This window comes from Miniopterus natalensis, chromosome 3 (assembly GCF_054644295.1).
Source record: "Miniopterus natalensis isolate mMinNat1 chromosome 3, mMinNat1.hap1, whole genome shotgun sequence".
Lineage (NCBI taxonomy): Eukaryota > Metazoa > Chordata > Mammalia > Chiroptera > Miniopteridae > Miniopterus > Miniopterus natalensis.
In genome coordinates, this window is record NC_142083.1 from 33,386,009 (window position 1) to 33,404,808 (window position 18,800).

General features: G+C 45.3%; 1 protein-coding gene across 1 annotated transcript in view; it reads left to right on the forward strand.

Annotated features, from left to right (window-relative positions):
- LOC148093461 (microtubule-associated serine/threonine-protein kinase 4-like) overlaps positions 1-18,800 on the forward strand; it is a 255,318-nt gene that overhangs the window by 150,841 nt on the left and 85,677 nt on the right. Inside the window, exon 3 of the mRNA XM_087815398.1 lies at positions 9,565-9,692. Within this exon, the coding sequence (XP_087671524.1) occupies positions 9,565-9,692 (128 nt within the window). The remainder of the gene's footprint in view (positions 1-9,564; positions 9,693-18,800) is intronic.

The window sequence follows — 18,800 nt, forward strand, 5'->3', positions numbered from 1 at the left end:
GGCAGACGGGAACTAGACAATGGAAAGACACGAGCCCTGGGAGGAGTATAAGCGAGAGACAGAATGGAAAGCTAACCTGCACAGACCTAAGTGTGGTTCTGGGACAGCTCAGTCGCTCCTGCGCGCGGGTGTGGGCCGGTGCGAGTGCAGATGACCTCGGTCCCAGTGGACACAGAGTGCACAGTGTAGAAGAGCGTGCTGTGTACCCGAATAAACGGCCGTCTGCACACACGCGGCCGCATGCAAACAGCTGGCTGTGGATTTAATGCCAGTGATGCCAAGATGGGTAACGTGTCCTGGAGGGGACCCGAACCACCACTGAACACAACTGTGTGTTCACAATGGTGCGGGGCACTTGACACGTGTCACCCCTTCCATCGTCACTAGAGGTTTGGAAATGGAAGCTCAGAGAGGGGAAAATAATGTGTCCATGTTTCCCTAGTGAATAAATGGTGAAACCAGGATGCGAGCCCGTGTCTGATTGGTTTCCTTCTGGATATTCCCAAGGCCGTTTGCTGAATGGAGTGAGAGCCAGTTACCCCTGAAGTGCCCCGTGTGGAGAGGATCTGATCCAGTCTGAGGGTGACGCCAAGAGGGTGACGCCCAGGCCAGGAAGAGTTGTTGAGCAGTGGAATGTCAAGGGGATAAAAAGTTGTTTATTGCTGGCTTCTATTTGCCAGGTGGACGGTAGGCTCTCTGCATTCTAAGTCAGTCCTCACAGTCACACTGTGAGCGTGTCAGTCATCCCCATTTTACAGGATGATGGTGGGAAACTGAGGCTTGGGGAGGTTAGGAAGCCCAACCAAGGTTGCACAGCTACCACACGATAGTACTTAGCCTTTGGATTTTGGATCTGAACCTCGTGACTGGGGTCTAATGGTAATGGACTTGAATTTAACATTTTCATGAGTTTAAAAATTGAATGTATTTCCAGGATCCAGAAGGGGCAGTGCACATGAAATTAGGGTGGAATGAAATTTTGGAGAGGATTGGACTGACTGGGCTGGGAAGTCAGCGTATCTCAGGGAAGGAGGAGATGACTCTTACTGCTTTGATTCTCGTTTTGAAGAGGGCAAGATACCGTCCTCTGGGAGGTTTTAGGAAGGTGTGGAGGAGGCAGGTGGGGGAGACGAAGGAGACAGAGGAAGAGAGCAGGGAGCTGACAAGTAGCGTAACAGCTGCTCCCCTTATCTGCAACTGACTCTGAGAAAAAATGGTTCTATTTATTCGCCGTTTCCTTCCATATATCTTCCCAACAGCATTCATCAATATCTGTCATTTCCCAGGGGGTTTGGACATGTCTAGCAATTCATTCTGCTGCATTATATTTCAATACGCGGATGGAGGGAGCCAGATTGCAGATGTTAACTCTGACCTGTGCCCAGCTCGCTCAGATTCCCCAGCACCAGCCCAGCTTCTGGGTGCCCCCACTTAGGCAGACCTCTGAGCGATCCTGCCGATGCCCGATCCTCATTACCATGCTCTCATTAGAGTGGGCTCTATTTAATACTTCTTCAAAAATCAACCTGAAGGTGTCACACTAGCCTTTGGTCTCTATAGCTAGAGCTTACAGCCAAACTATTATGTAGTGTGTTTTTTTGGTAAGAATGTTAAATCCAGAGAATCTCCATCCGAAGGGAGACTACCTTGGTGGTCTAGGTCATCAGGCCAAGGCTGGGTGTCTGCAGGATGGGAGAGTTTGCTGGGTGTTGGTACCCTGAAAGGCAGTTATTATAATAGCAGCAACATTGAGGCTTAACTTACTAAGCTCCATTTCGTGTGTGAACTCACTTGACCCTAATATCTCCCCTTGTTAGAATTTGACTAAGAGTGGTAATCTTATTGGACAAGAAGAAATATTTCTTCTTTAAGAACAAGGTAAGGGAAAACAAAAGAAAGGGCGGGCCAAATACCTTTCTCTGTAAGTATTGATTCTAATCGTATCCCTTTAAAACGATACTGGGTATCGGCGCCTTTGTCTTTTTATCATAAAATGGCAAGAGTAGCAGGGTGGCTTTTTGTGCCTGAGGGTGAAGAGACCACTGCGCCTTTGAGTCAGCTTTCCCGAAAATGAGAGTCATTTTTGATCTAAAGCTGCAGCCACAGTCACGGTGGCAATGGCAACTCGAGATGCTGCTCCGTGGCCTTGTGGTTTGTCTACAGGCTTTGATTTCTGTGGTGGAGACATGTATGTTTGGTTATTTCCCACAGCCCCCAGCTCTCTCACAGGATGGAATTGGGCTTTAGTAACTCTCAAAATATTTGTCATGGACCCAGTCAGTCCGGGCTCACCCTAAACTTATCTTCTGCTACTTGCTGTGCTTGTAAGAAGCTTCCTTTTAAAGCATCCCCCTAACTTTGTCACCAGGCCCTGTGGTTAAGGCTGTTGCCTGGCCATTCTATGTTAAATACAGAGTACTGGCGATGAGTGAAATTGGGCATCTCGGGGGGATTTGAGTCTTGTAGCAGAACAGGAGGATTTCAGTGAATTTGATTCAGACCTTGAGGCCCCCTTGGCATCACCGTGCCCTGAGTACCAACCTCCCAAGAGACATGCGTGCTCTCTCCTTCAGCTTATGGTTTCCTTGTGGAGACCCCTGGCTAGTTGGAAGTGATCACTTCAAGGTCTTAGGGTCAAAGCTGTGCCTTGGACTTTTCTTCTGTGAGTAAACACAGACTACTTTTTTTATTTTAAGGCTAGAATAGCCGCTCAGTATAGGAGTCAGTGAACTCCAGCGCTCACTGGTCACAGGCCTGTTGGTTTCTCAAATTATATTTATTTACGCCATTAAGAAGAACGATTTAGCAGCATTATTGATGCTGTCTAGGTATAGTTATTCTTTTGCAACGGGGACAAGAAATTGGAAGTCAGTCATCCATGTGAGAGGGAGACGAAAGGAACCGGGTCTGTGTGGTGGCAGCAGAGCCGAGGATGAATAAAGGGAGGCTGGAACTGCCTGTGGGTGCGACGGCCACCAGGAGGCGGGAACGGTGTTCAGGAGAGAGCAGTGGGCCAGAGAAGAGGAATATCTGGGTGGTGATGGAGCACCCTCCAGGGCCAGGGCTGCTGACTCACGCGTTCTGCCCACATCCGGCCGGTGACTTGTCATGGTCTCTAACCTTCCTCCATGGGGGGTTCTTAAAAACTCAGTTCCTCTGACTTGTGATTCAAAGGGCCTACGTTATTAAGTATGATTTGTCAAAGCAGGTGCTGATGTAGTTAATGTGGATCACTCCTTTTGGACCAACAAAAAGGACCCCCTGATGTTTTTCCTCTGGAAGGTGCAGTGGTTTGGGGCCAAGCAAGGGAGGGTGGCTCTGTGTGTGTGCTTGGCGAAGTCTACATAACAGACTTTACCATTTTAACCATTTCAGTGCCCAGTGCAGGGGCGTTCAGTGCATTCACATTGTGGAACCGTCACCGCCATCCATCTATCCAAGCTTTCTCATCTCCCCAACCTAAAACTCAGTACCCATTCGACAATGACTCCTTGGCCCCTCCCCCAGCGCCCAGCGCCCAGCACCCAGCGCCCAGCAAACCCGTATGCTTTCTGCCTCAATGCATTTGATTATCCCAGGGACCTCCTGGAAGTGGAATCATACAGTGCTTGTCCTTTCATGTCTGACTTATCTCACTCAGCGTGTCTTCAGGGTTCATCCACGTCGTAGCGTGTGCCAGAATTTCCCTCTATTATGTCCCACTGTGTGGACCACATTCTGTTTGTCCACTCACTCATCGACGGACACTGGGAGGTTTCCACCTTTCGGCGATCTCGAATGATGCTGCTTCGCACGCGTGTACAAGTCTCCGCGGAAGGCACCGCTTTCAGCTCTTGCGTGTGTACTCTCAGAAGTGGAATTAAGCAGGGGGGTGTTAGCCGGCAGTGGGGAGGGAAGATGTGAACTCCTGGGGGCTGCTGGGAGAGCGTCCGTGCCTGCCCGGGTGAGCAGCAGCCTGGTAGTCAAAAGGTACAGACTGAGGGTGAGAGACGTGAGCACTGGCCCCGTCCTCCTGCTCTGGCTCCAGCGCAGGGCTAGCTTCTCACTGCTCCTTTTGCTTCGGCCCCTTCGCCTCTGCAGTGCTCCCCCCATACTCCTTCCCTCCCTTATGTGGGCCCCACCCCTCACCCAAAACCCCCAAGAGCAACGCAGCAGCCACCTCACCTTCCCTGTGCTCCTGGTGGGCCCCTTGGAGGGAGAAACCAACTTTTCCCGAGTTCTGTGTGTAACTGAGCACCGGAGGCCTTGTCTAAAGGCTGTGATGTAGCTGTTGGGTCTTATTTCCCCCTTGGATGTGCTGTCTGGGCTCCGAGAGAAACTTCCCGCAGTGGGAGACCAGGGACTGGCTGCACCGCAGGGGCTGTGGAGCTTTTCTTACTGGAAGCTTTTAAACCTAGTCAGGCGCCATTATTCCTTGGTGGTAAAATGCGTCTCCAAGGCTATAGTTAATTCTTGATACAGCCATTCTGCTAAAACTATTGCCGACCTGATATTGTCGTACTTTGGAGGGATGCTTCGAGCTCTGGGTGCTTTGAAAGCAGGGGCTTAGCTCACGTTCCAAAGCATGTGCTCATGGAGGGTTTGCTTCTTGCTTCTTGGGATTCCAGATGGAACCAAAGGAAAACACATTTCAGGCAGGAGGCCATGGGTGGCCTAGGTGGAGCCGAGGCACAGTCTGGGTCTGGGCTCAGTCACCTGCTTATTTTTATGTATAACCTTAAAAGACTCTGGGCTTTCCCACGCACTCTGCTGAGTAGAGGCCCTGTGGCCAGAACGAACGCCACACAGGGAGCCCACACCTCTGTGGGTGAAGCCTGGCCAGTCCTCCTGTCCCTCTGGCCCACTGATCCCAGCTTTAATGCAGACCTCTATTATTGCCTCTAAATTTCTCGTTATGCCCGTAGAAAATATTTAACAAATGTTTCAGTAAACATACTGAAATCTGAGAAATGTGTTTCCAAAGACACAGGAGCTGATCAAAGTTCCAGTTGTAACAACAAGGCCCAGTTAGTATTGAAATGCAGCAGCCAGATTGCTAGGCAAGCTCACCTCTCACACAACAAATGAGGAACGGGGTCCTCCATTAATTTCCACCCTGCGCAGCTGAATAATGCGGTTGACAGATGCTAATTTTCTTAAATTGTGGGCAGCAAATGGTGCATGAATATAACAGCAACACACTTTTCAGAGGCTCTCGGTACTCGTCAGACAGGGAATTTATATAAAGTTTGATGTAATCACCACCAACTACGGCACGGTGCTAGTGCCTTCTAATGACTGCCTTACATCCATCTGCTGTCCTCTCTTCGCTGTTAACACTAACGGGGGCCTGGGCAGGAATAAGACATCCCTGTGCTGTGCTGACAGACCCACAATTTGTAACTTCCGTATGATTCCCAAGGACAAGGCTCATATAAGAGTAATGACGCCTAAAATCTAACCGCAACACCATTGTAAACATTTCATTATATGTGAGTATACTTGCTTCCACGTTGAATTATCGTTCCAGTGGCTTAACAGCATTTTTTGTCCTGCTCACCTTGTAATTCATTGTGTGTTGGGTAGCCCTTTGCATTTCTTAGATATTTTAAAGTTTACATTTATTGAATGTTCCTTGTATAATGCATTTTCTGTTTTGATTTACAACCATCCTGTAAGTTTACCCCTGTTTTGCAGCCGAGGAGCCTGAGGCTTGGAGAAGTCCATGAATATGTGATAGAGTCAGTTTGGGGGGCAAAATTGGCACTCAGCAGTCTGACTCGAGAGTCCACCATAACCAGAGCAATTAATTTTACCTTTACTTGCAAGGACCTTTATGTCCTGTTAAGTGGGCTAATTCAAAAACTTAGTTCAAACTCAGTTCTAAAACTGTTCACTTATTGAACATCAGAAGGTTTCCTTTTGGGTTAGGACTTGTTAAGCCACAAAAGAAATGAAGGCTGACAAAGTCTCTCCTTGTCCAAGTGCTAGCCAGGCTCCTCGGAGCCCTCGTTCCCTGCTAGGCCTTAGCCTTGACTGTAAAAGACTTGACCAGACGCTTACATAGTTTCTGACAGCTCAAGGCTGCATCCTCAGGATGACCCTTGCTCCCTTAAAGTGCCTGCCTGAGAAAACTCCAGCCTGCCAAAAAATTTGCCATTTGTCCTAGCCAACAGGTGGGGTCTCTGTCTCCCATCTCTGTGGGAGGGTGGAGTCCTAACTTGGAGAATTGCCAGCTAGTAGTCAAAGTTGGCTTATCGCAGTTCCACTGACTAACCCTTTGTGATTTTTCACCTCCCTGACTCAGCTGAGCCCCGACTTGCTCCCCTCTCTCCTCCCTTCTGCTGTGAAAACACCCAGTTCCTTCTGTACAAACTGAGGGTGAGTTTCGTTCATGCAGGACTCTTCTCCTGTTGCAGTAGTTATTGCTGTTAAATCTGTCCTTACCACTGTAAGTAGTGTCCAGCTTTGCTTATCTTTGACAAGGCACACCTGTGGTCTTGTTGCCAAGATTAGACTCACGCAAGAGGCAGCAACAAAAAAAATGCATGTGGTGGTGTGGGACTGAGTGATTTCAGGGGAGAGGATGCCTGTTAGCAGAGGGTCTGCTTGCTGTCAACTGCCCTGTGAGATCCAACAAAACTGAGGTGTTCAAAGTATGGTTTGGGCCTATAGAGAGAGGGGAAGAGGCTCTGGTTCCTTGTGTACCCTCCCCCAGCGCTTTTTCTAGGTCTGTCCAGAGTCTGACTTCCCACCTGAAGCATGCCGGGCTCACTGAGCTGGAGCCTAGCAGGTGTATTTCCTGCACTGAGGATTTATTCGGGAACTGTCCCTGCTTCTGTTCTGCCTTCCCACAGGCAGAAAGGGAGCCTTTCCCAGCCCCAGCTGCCTTGACTTTCAGGTTGGGGCCACGCTGAGGGTCCTCATTCCCCATGGAACTTCTCCCCTGGCTCCTTTCCTCCCCATCCCACCCGGATCCCGGGGAGAGCCCCCCGTCACCCACGGCCTCCCTGAGTGGCCTCAGGAACTGCCATTCTGAGGGGTGGGAGGAATGCGCTCTTAGGCTGGTTTGCCATGTTAGATTCTGGAGCAATTTTTTAATGGGAATCATTAAAAGCAATATTATATAATATCGTTTACAGAAATTAGTAGAGGATAGTTCAATACAACTGCATACACCTGCCAGCAAGCTCTTCCAAAGCTTAATATTTACCACATTCTTCAGCTACATTAGAAAAACTTACAGTTTTAATGTGTTGTTTTTTGTTTTTTTAAAAATATATCTTTATTGATTTCAGAGAGAGGAAAGGAGAGGGAGAGAGAGAGATAGAAACATCAATGATGAGAGAGTCATTGATCGGCTGCCTCCTGCACACCCCTGACTGGGGATCGAACCCACAACCGGGGCATGTTCCCTGACCGAGAATCGAACCCCGATCGCCTGGATCCTAGGTCGACGCTCAACCGCTGAGCCGCGCCCGGCTGGGCTTACTGTTAAATATTGAATATTAAATAAATTTAATACTAAATTTATTAAAACCACAAGTGAGCCCGGCTGGGGTGGCTCAGCAGTTGAGCATTGCCCTATGATCCAGGAGATCGCAGTTTGATTTCCTGGTCAGGGCACATGTCCAGGTTGCGGGCTCGATCCCCAGTTGGGGGCATGCAGGAGGCAGCTGATCAATGACTCTCTCATCATTGACGTTTTTGTCTCTCTCTCTCCCTCTTCCTGCCTCTCTCTGAAATCAATAGAAGACATATTTTTAGAAAAACACACAAAGAAACCACAAGTGAAAACTTAATTCTTTAAATTTCCACTGTTCCCTGCAGATTATTTTTAAGACAATGAAATATTATAGCATGCTTCTCTCTGGACCCAGTCCCTGTTTTCCCTGCCAGAGCTAACAACAATTCTGCAAGAAATACTATTCTTTATTGTAATACTGTTCAATAGTTTTCTCTATTTCTTTTGTGGTCTGGCCAAGGACTCTATTACCATATTTTATTTTATTGCTGTGGTGATGGGGGAGTATCGATGGAGCTGTAAAGTTCTTATGATCATGTGAGTAATGATTGTATATTGACTGCTTTCCATGCCCCAGGCTGAGTGCCGTAAGTGCATTATCTCATTTAATCCCACCTGCTACCATTCCCCACATTATGTTATTTTCTTATAAATATAAAATCGTCCTCTCTTATAACTTAATTTTCTCCTAAGCATACATGGTGAATATTTTCCTGTGATAGGATTTGGGCTTTAAAGTAAGAATCCAGGTTTTGCTCACTTATCAGCTGTGTGCCGTCGTCTAATTATGGAACCTCTCTGAGCTTTAAAGTGGAGATAATATTATCTGGTATCCCATAGAGTTGCCAAGATGTTGCAGTGCCTGGCATATAGTAAGATCTCAATGAATTTTAACTATTATGCTATACTACAAATGGAATTTAAGAAAATCTGTTTAGTTTTATTTTTCCTGTTTCGACTTGATCAAGAATTGATCAAATAGTGCAGTTTAACTGCATTTCAGTCAATAAATGTTTATTGAGCACTTACTAAGTGCCAGACACTGTGCCAGGTACGAGGATTACAGAAATGAATACCTATTTCTTCATCTTGGGGATGATAGGGAGATAGTCTAATAATTATTTTCTACTAAAAGAAAAAAGACTGAATTACAGAATTTTTTAGTGACTTAAAATATTTACCCTTTACATTTTTCCATGATTGCATTACATTTGTCAAATGTTTTCATGTCTGCCTGTTGCTTTTCTTTAAAATGAAGCATCTGGGCCAGACAGTCCACTCGCTCCATCATATAAACGCTGACATCATGTAGCTTCTATACCTCTTGTCAGGCCCCTCTCTGAAACATGAACAAAGAAAACATAAAGCATAAAATACAGGAAAAGACACAGGAAGGACCAGAAAAAAGATAAGCATGGATTCTGATTACTGGAGGTTGGTATATTTTTAACAAGTGATGTCCTTCCAACAGTGAGAGTTATTTCTGTGTTAAAGAAACCATTTGTTTATGTAATGATGATGCTGGCGTTCCTGAATGCAGTCTATAGTTTTCCTGTGCTCCATTAATAAAGTCCTGCTTTTAGGCCGAAAGGGGGCAGATTTCCCAAAGCCCCGACTCGTCCGGCTTTTAGTTCATGTTTCAAAATAAGACAGGAAAAAAAAAATTTAGACTCTAAATGTAACATAGCCTGCACAAAATACATCTGAATGTTTTGAACGGGTGACCAGAACCACAGAGTGTAATTACGTTTGAATTTTTAAGGCTAGGGTTTATGCTTCAATTGATTTGCTTTATTTTTTTTGCTTGGCAAAGGTTCATAACCTATTATATGGTGTCGAGGGGAGAGCATGTGACAAAAATCAGTTTTTTGGCTAGAAAATAAAGGTTGCAGTTAGGAAACCTGGAAGAAAATCACTGGCATGCTTACGTGGGGAATCACGGCCAGAACTTGCCCCTGGGTCTCTTGCCTTGGGTGGCACCGTGTGCGCCTGGTGGCCGGTGGTAGGTGCGCCGTGGCGGAAGCTGCAGGGAGCTCACGCTGTCTTCTCTCGCACCCCAGGGCGGTACCTGCTTCCCGGCCCCGCGGGCGCCGCCTGCTCGGCCTCGGCCTCGGCGGAGACGTCCAACCTCGTGCGCCTGCGGAGCCAGGCCCTGGGCCAGTCGGCGCCCTCGCTCACCGCCAGCCTGGTAAGTGCCCGCCCCGGCCCCGGCCCCGGCCCCGGCGCCGCGGCCGCTTTATTGAGTTTAATTTGGCACTAAGCACGCGTTCGGCGGTATGAAGGCTCCTTGCTGCCGGGGCGGAGTATTTCTGTCAGCTTGACTCTCTCTCCACTCGTCCCTCAAAAGAGGCGAAGATGTTTCCTAGCTTAACAAACAAACAAAAATCGAACAAGCAGAAAACCACTTTTATTTGGAAAGAATTTCAAACTAACAGAGAAGTCGCAAGAATAGGAAAAATAATAGGCCACCAGGGACTCTCTTTGCTGGAGTCGGCTGTTCGCCTGCTGCCCCGCTTGCTTTCCCTCCCTGTGTCCCCTACATGCGTATACACATATGTGAACATGCACACGTAATGCTTTGAACTGTGTGGGGGTAACTGGTATCTATCGGGGCGTCTTGTTATCACGGTTATCAACTTCGGTAAATTTATGGCCGGCGAAGCCTTTTACCTACTCCGTCATCTGCATTTCGGTGTCACCGACTGGCTCAACAGTGTCCTCGACAGCGTTTACCCTCCCCCAGTATAGGATCCAGTCTAGGGCCATGTGTTGAATTTAATTGTCGTATCTATTTAGTCCCTGCTAATCTGGAATTTTTTCTATAGCCTCCTCCTTTTTTTTTTTTTTGCCTCTTTGACATCAACATTTTTGAAGGCTGCATCCCCCCACCCATGTTTTTTAATGGCATAGTTCTGATATTACATGCGGCTGATAGGTCCGATATTTCCTCAGGGCAGGAGTAACGTGTTTGCATTCCAGGCTAGAATATGACATGGGTGATGTCGTGTCCTCTCAGGGCATGCCATCTGCAGACACGTATGTCCATCTGCCCCTCATTGTGAAGTTAATTTTTTCACCTAGTCAGGGTGTTGCCCAGTTTCTCCACTGTAGTTAGACTTACGTTCTATTCAGTAAGCCTTCTGGGGGGACATACTTTCAGGCCATGCAAACATGCTTTTCCCCATCAAAACTTTCCCCTAGATTTCCAAGACAATGGTGGTTCTTGTCCAGACCCTTCTTTTCTGATAATTGAAAATGGTCATTATTCCAACTCCAGCACTTTCTCCACATTTACCAGTTGGGGCATGGTTTAAATATTTGTGTATTTGTTGGCAGCATGGACTTCTACATTTGTTTTTGTTTTTTTCTCAAGGGACACCTTTATTTTTAACCATGGTCCTTACTAGAATTTTGTTTTCTAGTGGGCTCATTACTTTTCCACTTTAATCTTTGGCCTAAAAGTTTTTACAGGTTATTTTTGCATTGGTGGAAGGGGTTGTATGGTAGGGGAATACATTTTAAAACATCTTTTACTGATGATAGTGCAAATAATATGTAAATCAGTGCATTACGACGCCTTACATTTTGATGCTTTGGTAATAGGTTGTGTTGGGTGTTTGGGAATCATTCAGTAATGCAGAGAGAGATGATTTAGGTCTAGTCTCTCCTCCTGCTTTTGCCATTAGGTAGCTGTGTAAAATGGGCAAGTCACTTAGTTTCTCAGACTTTACCGCCTCATCTGCAGCTTCAAGATGCAAAGAAGTATAAACAGTGTCTGGAATTCAGTTTTGGAATTCCCTGATTCTACTTTTTAAATAATAATGATTCTGAATAGTACTGAATAATTATCCCTAAAAAAGTTTCTTCCAGGAGACATTATGACTCCAAAATTGACTGTGACCTTTAAGCCCAAATTCATTGTCTTCCTCTCGTGAAAACGTTGGGGCTTATCTTAAAGGTGCAGTTAAAATGATGATAGTCAGCATTTTCCTCCATCTCACCCCCAAGTTCAAGGTTACTTTTTCATGTCGGGGAATTTTATCAAAAGCTTATTTTACTGTAAGCATTTACTTTTTAAGGAAAGAGGAAAATTCCTCACAATTAGTGATTTTTAAAAAACAAGTGGTTTTTTTCTTGGGGGAGAGGAGTCACTGCAATATTATTCTTAACACTTAAATAATAGTAACCTTGTATGTTTATTGCCCAGAAAATCATTCTGATTAAAGCAACACTGTCACAAATATATATATATTTATACATAAATATATATAAATTATTTAATAATGGTAGTTACATACTCAAACACAGAAACTGATTTACTCACTGACCTAAGGTATTTGGGAATAAGACAGAAAGATAGAGAGGACTATGAATAGAAAATACCAGAAGACTACTCCGCCAAATCTGTCCAATGACAGTCTTACCAAACAGTCACTTAAATTATTAGCTGCAAGTTTTTATAGTGTTTGCTTAAGAGCAGAACTAGAGAAAAAGCTAAAATACCATAGAAAGCAAACTTAAAATAGTACCTGGCGCATAACAAGTCTCAAATGTTAGCAGTATTAATACTTCTGTTCTTGTCATATGACGGGTAAGTTTGGGTACAGATGCCAGACTGATGAACTATTTACTGCTAGACGGTGAACGTTTGAAACGTAGCCCTCAGAAGTTTCATCAGTTCCTAGCTGTAGCCTGGGGAAACTGCGCGCTGGTTGACCAAGGCCCGTCCCCCAGCCTCGGTGGCGTCACACCCGGCGGCAGCGGGCGGGGCTGCCCGGCAGAGACCCTCCTGACGTCCCCGTTGTTCCGCTCACGTTGTCCAGGTTTCTCTGCCACGGCGTTTACTCCAGGGCGGCACTCAGCACACTTCAGTGTGTTAGTGGTTCTCCTGCTTTTGGTAGAAGTGTTGACGCCTCGTGTCTTTATTTTTTTCGTTAGTTTATTTTGTTCCTCGGATTCCACATATAAGCGGAAGCATATGGTGCTTGTCCTTCTCCCACCCTCTTTTTCTCTCCCCCTCCTCCTCTCTCTCTTTCTTCATCTTCTGAACGAGCTGGTGTTTCTGGAGGTGCTCTGTGCAGCAGACCGTGCTTCACCCGGACCCTTTCTCCTGGCGCTGTGCCCACCCCGTCACCCCACCTTGGGGCCCCGCGGCAGCTCCCTCCTGGGTCCCCTTAGCGCTGGTGGCGGCGAGCCTTTGACCCCGTGTGCCTGCCGCCCCTGCTAGACTGCAAGCTCCCTCAGGGCAGAATTCCCGCCCCATTGGGCTTTCTCCTCACTGCGCCCAGCACAACGCCCCGCACACAGGAGGCAGTCCATAAATAATGTTGATGGAACAAATAGTTATTCCCAGAATGGGATGGATTCCTTTAGTTGCAAGGCGAGAGTGATGGTGTGCTTCTCTGGGCTGTAATGGGTGGCCTAATAAGATCATCCATCTAAAGCCTCTTTGGTTTTGCTGTTCACTGTGCATCTTACAGTTGTGATTAGGCTTCAAGTCCACGTAATGGGCCAAACCCCATTTAGTTCCACATCAGCCCCTCAAAAACTATGGTGACAAAATTATGAAGGGATTACCGTGTCCACATTCAAGGAGATTTTGTTAATCTGCTTGTGAGCAGTCATGTAATCACATTGGTTTAAATCGTTCGTTGATCCATTGAAGAAGTAAGTGGAAGTGAGAGGTGTGCTCCAGTGTGGACGGGTTGGAAAAACAGGAATCAACGCCGCCTCGGTCCAGATCACAGCGCTACAACCTGATAGAACAGAACTTCATGTTCAGCATAACGTGCGTTTCAGAAAAGCATAGACCCTTCACCTGAGAGGTATTCATATGCTAGTAACATAGAAACGAAGGCCCCGTGGCTGACGGGTATTCATAGGTTAGTAAGATATAAATGAAGGCCCTGGTTTGGTCGGTATGAATTTTAGTGAATGCACGACCTATGGTGATTTAAATGCCACAGGCAAGCTGGAGGGTAATGCTAACTACCTTCTCAAGAAGGAGATTAATTCCTACCCCAAAGTGTCTAGTTTTCCTCGGCAATGCTAAATGTAGTTGTGCTGCCTCTCGCAGACATTTCGGGCATTTCAGATAAATGACACGTTGCCAATTCATCCTAAGTAGCCCGGTAGCTGGCAGAATACATGCTCAGCCAGTGTCCGCCTGCTGGGACACCAGCCGCGAGTGCTGATGAAGTGTCAGATGTACACTTCATATACATTAATCTGAAGAGGGGAAAACTCATTTCCCCATTTGCTTCCTCCATCTTTCTGTCCCTCCCCACACACATGGGTAGTTTATCAAAGAAGTCATAGTCGTCAAAAGCGGGGGGATTTATACAGAGGCCGCTTTCTGGCAAGAGATGGGAATCTCAGGAGGCAAAAGCAGGGCCGGCGGTGACTTAGTTTTCCGTAGGTTAACGTTTAGAAATGGTGCGTGTGGCCATCGTAGGAAACGTTTACTCCTGTACTTGAGAGTAACAGCTAGATGGCAGAAACACAGCGAAAACTAGCTTTCAGTGTTTTTCTCCGGTTTTCTGTGTGAGTTGAATCACGAGGCTTGTTTTGTTTGTGTGCACGTCACTGGCACGTCCTTTCTCAGCGGGGCCTGCCTTGACCGTCCTGTCGGAAACTGTTCCCACACTGCGTGCCACCCCGCCCCCCGTTACTCACGCACGTGTCTCCGTAGCTCTACTCCTTCCAAGATACTACAGAATTTATTTTACTGCATATCTCTTAATACCTAAATTTGAGAGGGTGGAGATATTTTTTTCTGTTTTCCAAGCTATTCCTTCAGGGGCTTAACAGAGACTTACCGAATTCGTAAGCACGTATATTTCCTTTCTGTACATTTTTAGTGCCCTAGAATGGACTCCTGTTTATTTTTTGTTTTTTAATCTGTGATTAACACTTAGATTTGCATGATGTGTTCTAATGAAGAAGCGACTCTTCAAGCCAGAGAGCAGCTCACTGTGCAGACTGAACTCAGGAATGAACCTGTAGTTGTTCAGCTGGACAGGAGAATGCGGGGGGCGAGCAGTGTGGTTAAGAGATCAACCCTAGTTTCTTGCCAGCTGTGTGAGCCTGGGTTTCTTCACCTGCGAAGCGGGTTATTGTGGGTATTAAACGAATGAGCTTTTGTGCTACTTTGCGCAGTGCTTGTCACTCAAATGCTGGCGTCAGTGTTCCTGGGGTTGGTAGAAAAAATATTTCTAGGGGGTTGTCAGCTGGGCTTAGCCGAGACGGTATTATCAGAAGGGAGGGAGATAAGCACCTTTCTCTCAGATCCTTTGATTTCAGCTGGTAGCTTAATCTTTTTGTCCTTACCTTCTTGCATGACAGTGGACTAACTTTGTTTCTTTCTTCCTCATTTTCACTCAAAATCTACCCACCCAACCAACTGGAAGGTTATCTTTCTAGAAGAGTTAACTTTATCAAAGGGGGGAGTGCTATTAAATATTGCTTTTCAACTTTCAATATTAGGTTAAGTGGTATAATTTTATGTTTCTTCAGTGGCCCTCTTCTGACATTATATCCATTTCTTTTAATGGAAAAATTACGTTTCATGCTGTACAATAAATATTAAAACCAAACTATTTAAACTAATATATTCAAAGAGCCTTGATGAATATTCATCTTTCCCATTTGCAAAAAACGCATTATGAAGAGTCCGGGAAAATTCAGTAAACGTATGCAAAAGTGCATTTTTCCCCTTTAATTCATTCAGAGCGTACTGACATAATGTCAGCATTTATTTAGGCTACAGACTTTATTTGCAGTCATTTAATATTATATCAATACTTCATTAGCCTTATAGCTCAAAAAACAAAAGCCTGAGCCGAAGACCAATTAGTTAACTCTGAGAGAGTGCCTGCTACATATTGATGTCAGAACAATTTGAATGCCCTTGGATAAGTTGCTAAACAAAAGATGCAGAATACAACTGTGAATTAACATCTCTCCTTGGCCATTATGATCAACTGAAAGCTGGATAACATCCTAACGTATGGATTTCTCACAGTCTATAAAACCATTTCACCCTTACGTGATTTCCAAGTTTTTCCTCTTGCAAGTAATGGTGATGAGTAGGTTTTTAATAAGTCCTTGTCACCTCTAATTATGTTTTCAGGATGTATTCTTGGCCTGGGATTATTGCCGTAAAGGATGTGAGCGTGACGGAGGTTCTTCAGACATTGGCTAAATTGTCTCTTGGGATGCTCTACAAATTTATATTTCCATAGATTGAGAAAGTGTGTCTCGCTACACTCTGACCAGCAGTCAGTATTGACTTCTAAATAAAACATGTAACTGTGCTAGTTTGTTAGGTGAAAAATAATTATTTTGCCTTTATTGCTGATTTCAGTGAAGTTCACATGGTAATTGGACACGTGGAGCTCGTACACCACAGCCCCCAGATACAGCAAATGTGCACCGGGCTTATCCACGCGTCCTCCTGTGGCTCCTTCCTTCCGTTCCTGAGTCAGCTTGTCCTGCCGCCCGGGGCCGCGGCCGCTGCTCCTGGGGCGCAGGAACTGCTGAGTGTGATTACAGTGTGTGTAGCTGATGGCATTATCCCACAGTTCAACATTTTTTTCATCTGGAGAGTAGTCATCTCAATTGTGAAATAGTGCCTTCAGCTGTGGACATTATAATCAGAGTCTCAGGGGTGCTTGTATTCCAGGAGCAATACATCTCCTAGTTATTACCTCTGAGCTGGGTACTGTTTATAGTGAGGGGATGAATTTTCATAGCTCAGTGCCAAAACAGCGATAGGGAGCCCTGAGCAGATTATTATAGGTCAGGCCTAATCCTTGAAGATAAATCTCATTATAGGCTCACCTGGGCCTATCCACAGAGTAGCTGGTTTAACACGAGTCTGTAAATCAAAGATCAGCTTAAAAACAAACTATAAAATGCTCACTATAATCTAACTACTGGCTCAATGAAGACAGACTCTACGTGTGCATCCTTACTCTAAACATTCTTGGCTGTCAAGAGAACAATTAGTGGAAAACATGTGACGTGCATTGTGATTCAGCCTATGAATGAATGAAAAACTCCTTTTGGGAAGACAGATTTTTTAAAAAATGAAATTCCACCCAGAAGTAGTCACTTAAAACTTCCCATACCAGTTTTCTCTTCCTTACATTTTGCAAAGATTTAAAAAATTCATTCCCTTATGTATGTGTTGTCCTTCCTGGGAAGGGTGGGGTGCCTGCTGGAGCTGCTCTCTGCGTGGGGGCGCCCAGACAGACGGGTCAAGTGTGGACCTCTTGTTATCGAAGACCATAAGTATTCTATGGGATTTAAAGAGAAAAGATGCATGCCCTCTTTTAATTATTTACAATCATGGAGAGGAACAAAACAAATTTATAACTGCAGTACTCTGTGTGTGTGTGTGTGTGTGTGTGTGTGTGTGTGTGTGTAAGCTTAGGTTTCATTTTTTACCCACTTACCCAAATGGTGGACCTATTTCAAAGAGGCCAACCTGTTCACCAAGCATTATGAGATGATCCATAGAGTGGTAAATGCTGGCATCTCCGCCGGCACACAACCCAACCAAATCCTTGATATTGCAACCATTCAACTAGTCTGGGTTCACAAGCAGAGCAGGAACCTCAGAAAACAATTGAAACTTGGAATCAAGACCTCCTCAGCATTTGTTAATAAACAACCATCCTGTCAGTACTAAATGCACACCAGGCACTGCCCCTGGTGCTAAAGACACACTTAAGTCTGATCTCACGTCAGGACTGAGCATCATTCCAAGCCCTCTGCTGCATGTTTGCTTTCTAAGAGCCCTGACGTCTGTTCCTTCTTTCATTTACCTTTTTTCTTTGTTTCTGTACCTTTCTATCCAAGATGATTCTCAACTAAAACTTGAATTGTCCTCTAGATGGTGTATATCCCAACAATCCAAGAATCTAAGATACTACATTATTATTTATACTGTAGAATTCTGCATTCACTAAGTAGTAACAGGACTTTAACATGTCATGGATATAGATACATATATACACGCACACACACATATATATATCCCCAAGAAAACTGGGGGATACATTTATCATCCTTTTTGCAAGAATGAATGCTTCTTCTAGAATTCTTGTACAATCTCTTCATTGTATGAAACCAGCTTGTTTTCCTTCATTATAGATGCCCCCTGCTTTATTATATAGGTGCTCTTAAGTGTGTTTGTTTCCTTGTATAAGTTAGCTTTGTTTTGTTTTGTTCCTAGACACAAGCAGTAGTAAGTTTTAGCCTGGTAAAAATAATATGAACTGGTGACATAATTTTGTTCCCTCTTTTTACATAGCTCTGATTTAAAAAAAGCATTAGTTAAACTTTAAGGAACTTCTGTGTTTTCCCCATTTGCTGGAAAACATCCATCCCTTTGACAGATTTGCTTGATGAAGGGTTGAGGGTTTCTCATCTTAAGTGCTTCTAAAGTTTAGCAAAATAACTTGGGCAGTAGTGAACCATCTGCCATCCCTCTAAAGCAGGGGTAGGGAACGTCCGGCCCGTGGGCCATATACGGTGTAGAATCGTCTGGTCTGGCCCTGCCAAGGCAACCACAGGTGGGACTCGAATTCAGTAAATCGAGGAGCTTTCTTCATAGCTAATCTTTAGGTTGATAATTTTGTATGGCCCGTGAATGATGTTATAAATATTGAAATGGCCCTTGGCAGAAAAAAGATTCCCCACCCCTGCTCTAATGGCATTGGATTCCTCGTTTCATGCCCTTCCTTGTTCTGGAAAGAAAATACCTTTGTATGCAGCTCCCTTCTGTTTGCCTGGCCAATGCCTGTCTGCACTTTAGCATAGCACTTCTTCCAGGAAGCCTTCCTTGACATCTCTGCCCACCCTCCCCCCAACCTGGGCTATATGTCCCTCATTTGAACTGTACTATCCGAACCAGAGTATTTATCATCTAGATCTGTGACAGTCCCTTTGCTTGCCTTCTTCCCCTTCCCGCCTCATCTCCAAATGGCTGCCTAGAGACCACAGGAAAATTATCCGAGCTGATGAAGATGTGAGCCTAGAATATTTCATTGGATGGGCTCTTAGAAATGACACTGGGTGAAATATCATGGACTTAGGTTGTGCCCATAGCACCTCTGTACATTTTAATTGACCTTTTGAGAGCCTTGCTTCTAAAAATGAATTGGAGAATGTGATGGGTGGAACAGACCTCCAGTCACCCCTCTCCCCTCACCTAGAGAGATCATGTGCTGCAGTGGCCTGTATCTAATTGTGATCATTTTTTACAAGCCCTTGATTTAGAATTTAATTA